Source organism: Salvelinus fontinalis, chromosome 4 (assembly GCF_029448725.1).
Source record: "Salvelinus fontinalis isolate EN_2023a chromosome 4, ASM2944872v1, whole genome shotgun sequence".
NCBI classification, from domain to species: domain Eukaryota; kingdom Metazoa; phylum Chordata; class Actinopteri; order Salmoniformes; family Salmonidae; genus Salvelinus; species Salvelinus fontinalis.
This window is the reverse complement of record NC_074668.1, coordinates 43,601,519-43,613,288: the sequence shown is the minus strand read 5'-3', so window position 1 is coordinate 43,613,288 and position 11,770 is coordinate 43,601,519. Positions and strand designations below refer to the sequence as shown.

Below are 11,770 nucleotides of genomic sequence, written 5' to 3'. Positions count from 1 at the left end.
TTTTAAAATATATTAGCTATGTTAATTCAGTGTTGCAGTATAACTATACTCAAGTGTAATGACCTGTCAGTTCATTCAGTGAGGCATTTGTGTTGTCTTTTTTTCCAGTTCAGTGAATTATGAAATCTAAATGGTATTGGAACTCTTTGTTATTTTTGATATGTCAAAGGAGAGATTAGATGTAGTTTAATCATGTTGAAAAGAAGCACTGATATGCCATAGTCCGAAATTGGAATGTATATAGGCTGGAATGATTGTAATGTTCGTTTTTAACAATTAATGTATGACATTCAACGTCACTATTAAAAGTCCCTTTTTAAAAAAAGAATGATTGTCGTGTTTGGTGCTACTGACCATGGTGCTGAAACAATGCTTACACGTGTGCTGTTTCTTTGTGCAGAAATTGGTGTTACCACAGTCTGTGAGATCTAGCTATATGTTTTATTTTCTGGGGATTCTCCCAAGGTCTAGTTCAGACATTGGCAACCCTGTTCCTAAAGTGTCGCACTTAGGCCAGTGATTGACTAAATACATCACACCTGGTCTTCCAAGTCGATTAAATCAAAAACATGAATTGCCTACCCTTGGTCTAGTCGTGTAAACCATGTTTTGCTCCAGTTTAGTTGGCTATCTTCAATACAAAATGCTAATGGAAATTGTTTCTTCGTTGGAAAACAATTACCTGAGGTATGAGGTTATTTCCGTCTCATGAGATAGGTTTGTTAAAATATTGGCTACATTATTGGGTCATCATGGAAATGTTATGAAAGTCATGGCCACTAGAAGCTATAGAAGCTGAGCAAGATGCTCATTTGGTATCATCTATCAAAATGGCCTGAAGTAGAGGCTTCTCAGCCCACCCAGTCAGCAGAAGCGCAAGCCTGCGTGGAGGCAGGAGGAGACAACCGGGCTGCTAATTGTATTTTGGGCTGCAAAGCTCAATGTCAAAAGTCTTTTAAATAAGTATGGATTTTTTTTTTTAACTCACGTTGACGACTTCCGCTTATTATTATTATAAGATGGTTAAGCGTTTGTTTTAGTAAATTGGGAATTGACAGCCATTGGGCCTAATAGTTACACATTCAATTCCACCTCCAACAGTCCTCTGCATACTACAATTACACTTAATTCTTGCTAAGTAGAAATGTGTTCAGACGTCTGCAAATTGTTAGCCTGAGTGCCAGTCTGTGCTATCATGCCAAAAATACCTGTCACTCATTGTCATACCAAAATTGAGCACGTTTTAGTTGAAACGTGCACTTTGACTGTAGAGTGCAAAAGCACAAACAGATCTGGGACCAGGCTAGCAGATCTGGGCCCCTCGTTTTAAACAATTGTGCTTCACTAGAAACATGTTTTAAAGATGGGATGCATGTAGGAAGGGGTGGAGTGAAGAAGGTGTGATGATGGATACTGGAGTATTTGAGTGGATGGAGGGATGAGGGGAGGTTGGAGGGGTGGATGGAAGTATAGGATAGTGTGTGAAAGCATCATTGATTCAACACTTACAACAGAAGAGTGAATAACAGCACATGATCACCACTTTCTATAAGGAATAAATGACTCATAATTGTGTCATCATGAGTCTTTGTTACTCAACAACGCTATGTCTGGCAATGTAGGGTAAAGGTCATTGTCATTTACTACCACCGGGTGGCGCCTTCTGCACAGTTTTGTAGAGCTCTGCTAACCCGATTCGAGCCTGACAGCCCTGACATATGTGACATATGAAGGGTTAGGGCCTGGTAGGGCCAGTTTATTTAATCAATAATTGGGCTACAGGCAGGGTTTGGGTATCACTAAATTGATCGCTAACATTTTGTAGTTGAGCCATTTGCTTGTGCTTGTGATATCTGACTAAGATCATAACATGGTGTCAGACGTACTTAAACCTCGTCAAATATAAAACAGGAGAGATTATTTCACAGAAAATAAGAATGTTCCTTGAGTTTTGTCAGAGTTTCAGGTGACGAAAAGTAGCTGATAGCTAACTGCTGTCTCTGCAGAGCAGCCCACGCAGAGCCTGTTGCTATGGAAACTCACAGACTCAGAGCAGCCATGAGCAGAGTGCATGCAGAGTGAGTTGTGCGCGGGGAGTGAGTGACAGACAGATCGGAGCAGCTTATGGATATACTAATGGAGGAAGTTATTTCTGATTTAGAGCGTCGGGCAGGGCAGGGCAGGGCCTTAAATTTGGCAGAAGCAATCCGGCCTTGGTAGGGTAGGCCCTTAACGTCGCGGGCATGGGTAAGGCTTCAAATTCATGCCTGTGTAGGGCCCAACCATTTTAGCCATCCTTTAAAAGGGGCAACACTGTTTTAAATGATGCCTGCCTATGTAGAACTATTGTAGGCCTATATCAGATCTAGTAATAGTCACTGTATTATAGTTTCACAATCGTATGTATTATCTAACTTTCTATTGTTAGTCCTAGTAGTCCTAGTAGAGTGAAGTACCTATAGGATTGGCCATGAATTGGCCATGAATTGTTCCAATTTCAGTGCTCAGTAGTCTAGGCCAGAGCTAATAGTTCATGAGATGGCCTATCAAGTCGTTATTCATAGGCGACTCTGACAGATGAGTAAAAAGGGAGAGGGTGTAAACAGTATAACTTTAAACCGTCCCCTCGCCCCGACACGGGCGCGAACCAGGTACCTTCTGCACAAATCAACGGCGGTCGCCCACGAAGCATCGTTACCCATCGCTCCACAAAGGCCACGGCTCTTGCAGAGCAAGGAGATACACTACTTAAGTCTCAGAGCAAGTGACGTAACTGATTGAAATGCTACTAGCGCGTACCCGCTAACTAGCTAGCCATTTCACATCCGTTACATGTGGATAGCAGACAAATAGTTTAGATAAAGAGCTAGTATGTTGAATCTTTCAACGAGCTATCAGACGTATCAATCAAACAATTCATCAGAATGATAAAAGAGTGAAAGGGCCAGCCTGTGCCACTCTTAATCCCTGTTTATACCTGGTTCTAACATGCATCCTTTGTTCTGATCTTGTTCGCATTCTGATTTTGCCCACATGTCCAGACAGGTTTGGACAATTAAAAGACACATTGTGGTCTGATTGTGATCAGATCTTCCTGCCCACCTTCGGAGGTAGTTCGGCATTGTGTCTGGATACCTTACAAGTGAAGACGGATCTGGACAGTGAAACCATTTAAATAATCATTTTCCGCCTTCTAAAATCATTGACGGGTGACACAATTGACTTACGGCATCAATAAGTTAAAATAAATAAATAAATATTATTTTGTAAGAATAGCTGTCAAATAATTTGCATACAGGGAGGGTCCAGGATGTGGACACAGTGTACAGATAAGAGACACATTTTAGTACCATGTGTACATATTTCTGAAAATGTGGGCACAATCAGAATGTGGACAAGATAAGAACAAAGGAAGCATGTTTAGAACCAGGTAAGAACGAGGCTTTAGTGAGCACGTGCATCTGTCCGCAGCTGTTGCAGTAGCTGTTGCAGTTACACACACACACCCTAACTCCTCCCCGGCCCCACTCTCACCCGGCCCCACTCTCATCCTGAAAGAACAGGAGGCAGGTGGGGCACGCGCCATTATTCTGACAGCGGCTGTTGTCACGCGCCAAGACGGGCAATTATGTTCTTGCGCCTCAGATGCAAAACACTGGCGTGTGCCGCGGGCAAGCTGTTCTCTTCCGCTTGTCATTTCTCCGTAAAAAAACAACAACAAAAAAAACGTCTTTCACTTGGCTGCTCAGATACGTATTGGAACCAATAACAACTTTGGGAAAATAGATAAGGCACACATTTTATGTTTAACGTTGCTGCAAGTAGTCCAGATACCAACATCCTTACAACTTTTGGTATTGGTGCAATTGCAAACCAATAAGGAATTATTACCTATCAATACTAAACAGCCCTAAAGAAACGAATTATGCATAACCTCCATTTTGTTTTATAAGAGACAATAAAATGTAGGCTTCACATGTCCAGTGAGTGCATGTCAATTTGAATACCGTAACTGAACAAAGAGTACAGGTTGGGAGCTTTATTCAGTTCCGCAAGTTTTATTCGTTTCAAGCCTGTGTCCCATAGCCTCTTTTCTGTGAGGTGTTTTCAAATTGATATCAAAGGGGACATTTCTGTTTTGCACAGTGCTGATGTTGGATGTTGGCAGCGAGCCAAGGCAAAAGTCGATGAAGGTGGGGGGATTTCTTGTAATATTGTAATCCTGCCCCACGTGGGGTTGTCAACAAGCGCAACTGTAACACACAGGGACATTTGGCTCCGCACATACCCAAAGCCAATCACGACAGTCAGCAGGGGAAAACCACGCCTCTTGCCGAGAAACTCCGCTGACCTGCTATATAACAACAGCAACGCTGCAAGAGCCCAGAATAACGCAAGAGCTGCCGGTGAATTGTCAGCCTGTATCTATCTAGCATTTATTGAACAAGCCCGATATACACTTGGATTACTATCATGACTCTGGAAATGGAAGAGATCCGTGGACAGGAGAGCGCACTCGATACCACCGATAGGTAAATAGCCTACACATTTTACAAACGAATGCTAACTTACTGCAGTCTGAACCTTTTGTTACTGTGTTACTATGTAATGACAGTGTGCAGAGATTAATAATATATGTTTTTCTCTTCAGAGTGCAAATTGCAGGCACAGCCCTGGAGGAGCTGTTGGTGTCTGCAAAGAAGCAGGACTATCTTACGGTGGGAGTCTACGAGTCTGCCAAAGTTATGAATGTGTAAGTACACTCCTAATGGTTTTTGTCATGCACTAAGTATTCATGCTCCGATGTATGGCGTAGCGTACAATTACAGAATAGGACCCGCTTCTAAACTGCCTCTCATGTTTATTTCAACAGTGACGCAGACAATGTGGCATTCTGCGTTCTGGCGACAGACGAGGAGTACGAATGCGACATCGCGCTCCAGATCCACTTCACCCTCATCCAGGCTTTCTGCTTCGATAACGACATCAACGTGGTGCGCGTTAACGATATCGAGCGCCTGGCTGACCTCGTGGGCACGGACGAAACCGGGGAACCCAAGGACGCACATTGCATTCTTGTCACGGTACGTCCTGGTCTACAGGCTTGATCACGAGTCATCCAGTCAGCATGTTTGACCCATAGTTCTTGCTGATAATGGTCGCCCTGAGCGCTGTCAAAGCATTAAGCATGTCACTCATTCAATCTAACTCTATATTATATAGAGTAGCTGTCTATCTGATGTGATTGTCATGATTCTAATCCTTGCTCCCTCTCTCCTCCTCACAGAGCCCCGGTGCTGAGTCGTGGAAAGACCCTGCTTTGGACAAACTGCATCTGTTCTGTGAGGAGAGCCGCAGTGTGTATGACTGGGTTCCCACCATCACCCTCCCTGAACGCTGAACAACTACACCCTCTGCATGCTTCATTTGATGATGATGAAGATGACGAAGAAAGCATCAAATAAATCGGAAACCCCAGGGTTTGAAGCCTGCCTGTCTATTGGAATATAAGGCTGTGGCTGTAACCAAGGACCCAGTGCAGTGTGGGAAGGCAGTGTGGTTCTGGATTACTCATGTGGACTGGCTCAGGTGTATGTGGACTGGGCCCATGTCATGTCATGAAATCTCAGATCAGGATAGGGACTTGAACTGGAATGGACTCTGCAGTACACAGAGACAGGTCATGGCCCTATAGCTGCCCTGGCTAAGGTCAAGCGTTAGGGATGAACTGAGGAGATGGTCAGAGAAAGAGAGCGGAGGGAGGAGAAGAGATGGACTTGTGAAAATGTGAAACATGGCTGGATGTAAGGTGGTTTTCTTGTAGCAGAAAGAGATGTGGAAGAAGGCGGACTTCAGAAGGTTCTCAGAAGAGAAAGGAAAATATTGGACTTCATTTTTTAAGTTTTACAAAGACACTGGGGAATGCTCGGATTGAAACTCAGAGACAATAACTTTCTTAAAATGATGCAAGCTGTTCTTATAGCCTACCACTGAATGAACTTGGCAAACATCAATTCGTTGGACTATGAATTGTATTGATTATTTTACTGTCATTCTGTTTGTTTATGAAACTGTAAACACATTTTACACAATTTCTTAATAAATGCTTTAAACTTTACCGAAGTTCTATGGTGTGATTTGAAGAAAAAAATATTGTTCTGTGCAGCCATCTCCAGTGATGAGCAGTTTGCACTCACTTGACCCTGTCTCTGATGGAGTAGAATCTGATAGGGTGAACCTGCTGCAGAGTGGCATCTGATTGGACAGAGATAGGTGAGGCAGGAAGTGTGGCACAATGAACCCCAGGCTGCAGCAGAGAGGGTGAGAAGGAGAGGGGGTTGTGGGGTGGGGGGGGTGGGGGGGGGGTGGGGGGGGGGGGGAGGGGAGAGTTAGAACAACTGGGTGACAGGTAGGAGGTAGTTGCAACACTAGCGGTCCAGAAACAAGCTTTTTCAGGCAGGCAAGCAGTGACCTTCCCTCACCCATACACCAGCTGCTTACTGCAACAGCTTGCACAACCGCCTGAGCCAGGAACCAGGGCTGGGGGGCCAGAGACGGGGGCGGGCTGGAGAGGAGGGGCTAGGAGCCTGTGCCTTAGAGGGCTCTCTTTGTCTCCAGAGCATGGCTTCTGCACTGTCAGTGGGGGGGCTGGTGGTGTGTGTGTGTGACCGGGGAAGTGTGCTAACTGGATTTTCTTAATAAATCATGAAGTACAGTTGCACACATTTTGTTTCACTGAAGGGGATTGCATGCTGTTAGGAAATAGCAATGCACACTTGCACATCCTGAGTGACAGATTTCCGAGATGCTATAGCTCTTGCACACAAACACTATCGTAGAACATTACACAAACCAAGGAAAGATTCAAACTTCTTCGAAAGGAAAAGTGAGCACAGCTATGAGTAATTACCATGTGTATGCATGTGGTCTTTCCAGTAACACATGCATACACACACGCCTTGACATGGTCTTGAAAGTCCGGGCTGTGGGCTGTGGGCTGTTGGTTGGAAAGGGGCTCAGGCAGTCAGAGGAAAGGTGGATGTGGTGTGGCCCTAAGCTGACACTAAACACGTCCACATCAAAGAGTCCGAGTTAAGGGGAACACACACACACACTCTCTTCCTGTAAACACTCATCATGCTAAACTGAGTTGAGATTAATAGAAGTCTAGTCAATAGGAATTCCCCCTATCCATTAGTCACTGAAGGCACTGCAATCCCTCCAATGTGTAGGAGTATTACCTGTACATTTACACTGCATTATAGCACAACATTTCTTGGCTAGACTGAAAAGACAATATGTTTTGCAGTCAAAAATGATCTATGTTAATCTAAACAATCATGCTGTGTAAACCAATGACTGAAAGACATTCCATAAAGACATTCCAATGACTGAAAGACAGTCCATAAAACAGAGAAGTGTCTTAATTTGTTCATGTAAGCAGAATCTGACTATATTGCTGATGCTGGTTGTGTCTTGCTGTGCAGGTCTCTATCTGATAAAAAACACTCTCCCTTGAAATAGTCTTGGCAACAAATTGCTCCCCAAAATGTGTTCTATCAAGACTACTTCCAGTGAATGTAGGGTTTTTCCTTCTTTCTTTTGCACTTGCCCTGAAGCCAATAATTCCTAAAGCCAAAAGTCTAGCACACCAGTCCTTGACTTTAGTCAACTTGTCTGAACTTTTAACACCATATAGAAATACGCAAAAATAGCAGCTCCTTGACTGCTCACACTTGACCCATTTCTTTAAAAAACAAAAAGCACTATTTCAGTCATGCCCCAGATCAAATAAATCTCATATCTTGGAGAAATATAAATGTTGAATTTCTCCTTGTATGTTAGTTAAACATTGCCTCGGTCAGTAGCATTTAATTGGTTATTGTTGGATAGCTCCTTGCCCTAGTTTACATGGGGCCCTATACAATTGACTTTAACCCCCTAGAGTCGATTGACGCACCGGTGATGCACCATAACAACAACAACAAAAAACGATCAAAATCTGTCAGCTAGAGATATCAGCTTTTTTTTTTGCATTGGATGCATCTCAATCCATCACTTCCGCCAGTGTTGCACTTCTGCATCTGCGGTGAAAGGTGGCAGAGCTAGAGCGGTGTTTGTCAGACCGTAAGACATCCCGAAAATCGCTATTCTCACGAAAACTTCTGTAGCGTCCTAACGGTTTGGCTTACAAGCTATTAATGACGACTCAATGGAAAGGGGAGAGTCCTGTTTTGCTATACGACCCTCACAAAGGAGACTTGTCTTAAATCGGTACAGTCGATGTGCCAACTTCTGTTTGGTAGCATCCGAATCGTTTGGGCTACAAACTATTATGACCACTCTATGGAAAGGAGAGACTCCCGTTTTGCTCTACGACCCTCACAAAGGAGACTTGTCTGAAGTCGGTACCATCGATGTGCCAACTTCTGTTTGGAGTATCCGAATCAACTTGGCTACAAACTTATGGGACCCCACTGTGGAAAGGGGAGATTCTCACAAACACGATGGTGATTGCTCTATTTTGCTCCCACAAGTGTCACGGGACACGTTTCTTTGGGCTTTAGTAGTAATGGCCAAAATCAATATTCTGTCAAATACATTTTTAAAGATATTTTTGTGATACCTAAAGGGGTCCTAAAATTCTAAATCAAATACCTAAACAATCCATAGCATGACCATCTTAAAACAATTCCATGTTTGTCTATGGCCCCTCACCTAACGTTTTAGACTCTAAAGAATATGCAATGTCAGATCGTAGGTCAATAAGCTACCTTCCTCGGAAATTAGATTGTATCTCAACACGACTAATTTCACCAATGTGAAATGAAGACAAAGGATCACTGCTACTGGATGTGTGGAGAAACTGCATGGAGTCTCTCTACACGAGTCGACCCACTTTAACTTTGTACCCAGAACAAAAACAGCATGTCTGTTTACCCTCTCTTTACAGGTGCACCATGGGGCCAGTGTGGAGAGGGAAGAAGGTTCTTCTGGTTTGAATATAGAGCTCCAGCTGGAAAACAGAAAGACATGCTGTGTTAGTGGTTTACTAACAGGTTCACTTCCTCGTGTTGCTTGCTGTTCTCTTCCACTCGAAGCTCCCTGCAGCAACAGACCTCGTCAGAAGCCTGTTTATACCTGCTCCTAAAGTCCTTTGTCCTGATCTTGTCCACATTCTGACTGTTCCCACATTTCTAGGCAAGTGTAGATGATTAAAAGACACATTGTGATCTGATTGTGATCAGATCTTCCTGACCACCTCTGGAGGTAGTCAGAAACGCATTGTGTCTGGATATCTTACAAGTGTAGACAGATCTGGACAGTGAAACACTTTAAATCATCATTATCTAAAGGTCTAAAGTCATTGACAGGAGACGCCATTGACTTGTGGCATCAACATGTCTTAAAATAAATAAATATTATTTTGAAAGAATATCTGTTAAATCATTTGCAGGGAGGGACCAGGATATCTGGTGACAATGCGGACACAGTGTACGGATAAGAGACACATTTTACTACCATGTGTAAATGCAATGGCTACAATGTGGGCACGATCAGAATGTGGATAAGATCAAGATAAAGGACACATGTTAGCAACAGGTAAAAACAAGACTTAAGAGAGACATACTGACTGTCTATGCTGAGATCTGTGCTCAGATAGATGAAGAGGGAAAATGAAAGTGTGAACCAGAGAGAGAGAGAGAGAGTAAACCGGAGATGGAGAGTTTATCAGTTAGACGGCTAGCCCAGACACTGTTCTCCCTCCCCGTGTGGAAGCCTATCCTCAATTTCACCAGTCCCAATTCATAAAAGTTCATTCTGCATGCTTTGGACATATAACATGCTCCAGTTTAGCATTCAGAACAATCCCAAACCATTGCACACAACATGGGCCAACTGTAATACCGGTAGAGGTAAGGTAGAGGATCAGCACCAGTTTTTCCCATGTGTGCTTCAGCCAACTTCACTGGCTGCTGTTGTCATGCTATTCATGTGAGTTCAGTTAGACTAAAGTACACAGAGATCTGGGAGCAGGCATGCACGCAGACAGGCAGGCTAGAGGAACAGAGAGTTTCCCACTCCCTGCTCCTCCTTCCTGACACTAACCACAAACAGACAGATGACACCAAGCCAGCCAGCGTGCCTCCAACTGTCCCCTGTCCCCTAGTTTAATGCCATGAGCTCATGCCCCATGCCGGCTGAGGCTGGTTATGTGCTGCTAATCTAAGCATGTGTCTCTAACTGGAGTGAAGCTGCTTTACTCTGGCGCTTCTGCTTACTGACAGATCACTCATATACGGGCTCTGGCCCGCCACACTGCTCCTCGTTTTGGATAAAGGAATAATGATTTCCTGGTGTCACTGTTAACATGGTGGAGAGTTTGCTTCAGTGGCACTCTCTGGCTCTGGGGATAAGTAGAGGTCGAGGTGGATGGACACAGCACACCTGGGTTGGGTGAGGTCAGGAACAGGTAGGGATGAGTTCACCTCCACTGAAACTCTTTGTAGAGTGACTGACTGTAGTTACCTCAGTGCCCTGTGATCAGCCACAGTTAAACAGCTGTCTCTGACCTGAAGGGAGGATGACCAAGATGAACAGTCACTCATTCACTTGACCATTAGTTAACAGCCTCACTGTGGCCCCTGGGTAGGATGACACATACTCTAGGTCTTGTATGAGGTCACGGCTTTTGGTCTAGTGTTCATTAGTGGTCACCAACGGCGGTTCTGCAGTATTTTCTCCCAGCCCTGCAATAACGTACCTGATTTGCTAAGCAATCAGTGTGCCTTAGGCTACCTGAAAAACCACATTTGACTGTAGGCCTATTGTCATGCTAATTTGGTTTAAATATGTTCCTTCTCAACTTGATGAAAATCCTCAACGGGGATTTATTTAACATTGCATAGTCATTGCATCAGGGGTTTCTTCATATGGTAATCACGTTTTGAATGGATGAAATGTGTGATTTGTTTTGTGAATAAACGCCTAGTCCCTATTTCCATGAAAATACACTGTTTTGTAGACATACTGTATGTTTTGTCGTTGTACACCCCTTCCTTTAAGAACACCGACCAAAGTTTATGTCAAACAATAACGTTTGTGGGGTATCAAATACAAAAAAAAATATCAAACAGGCAAACTAATGTGGGACTGCAAACGGTGAGATGCACCAAGAATGCACACAGCATAACAACCTCAAACAACCTCACAAGCAACTAGTAAGACTAGACGTATCACATCTGAGGTTTGGTTTTATTCATAGTGCATTTTACTCACGCAATTGTAAAAATCTTAAACACATTAAAAAAAAAACAGAATGGTTTGAAACACAATCAAATGTGAAACATTGAAAAGGGACATTTCATTAACTGAACCCAATCTACTTTATGCAGGGTCTTAGTATATTAAGAAGCTGTCAAGCCAAAGACATTCCCCTCCTGTTGATCAAATTAGGCTGAGGGTCCAGGCCTGTCCCCTTACGTAAGCTGACATGAGATCAGTGTTAATGAGAAAGTGCTCCTTAAATAGCCTAGGGAGGCCAAGCAGCCAAGTCACAGCCATGCCTGTCCTGCACCTCCTGGTATAGACACACAGCTTGGCAGCGGAAGTATGGAGAGGGGAGGGAAAACTGAGCAAAGATATACATATAGTTTGAGATTAAGGATGTGTGCAATGTTTGAACATGGAGTGGGATGGTGCAAACATGTAGTGGGAGCAAGCAGTTCTGGTTTTAAAGGAGAAAGTGCTTTCTTTTCCCTCCATCCTC

The 11,770-nt window shown here is 43.6% G+C and overlaps 1 protein-coding gene across 1 annotated transcript; it reads left to right on the top strand.

Annotated features, from left to right (window-relative positions):
• Positions 1 to 4,376: 4,376 nt before the first annotated feature.
• On the top strand, positions 4,377 to 6,118 carry LOC129853841 (growth arrest and DNA damage-inducible protein GADD45 gamma-like). The gene is made up of 4 exons (XM_055920275.1): positions 4,377 to 4,532; positions 4,652 to 4,753; positions 4,874 to 5,084; positions 5,288 to 6,118. Exons 1-4 carry the CDS (start codon positions 4,474 to 4,476, stop codon positions 5,399 to 5,401), a joined length of 486 nt encoding a protein of 161 aa, XP_055776250.1. The 5' UTR covers positions 4,377 to 4,473; the 3' UTR covers positions 5,402 to 6,118.
• Positions 6,119 to 11,770: the final 5,652 nt, after the last annotated feature.

What these genes read in the sequence shown, in the direction of transcription:
- LOC129853841 (XM_055920275.1), top strand. Translation starts at nt 4,474, where the DNA reads ATGACTCTGGAAATGGAAGAGATCCGTGGACAGGAGAGCGCACTCGAT. An exon ending in GCACTCGATACCACCGATAG is followed by an intron (nt 4,533 to 4,651) that starts GTAAATAGCCTA and finishes TTTTCTCTTCAG; the next exon opens with AGTGCAAATTGCAGGCACAG. An exon ending in TCTGCCAAAGTTATGAATGT is followed by an intron (nt 4,754 to 4,873) that starts GTAAGTACACTC and finishes TTATTTCAACAG; the next exon opens with TGACGCAGACAATGTGGCAT.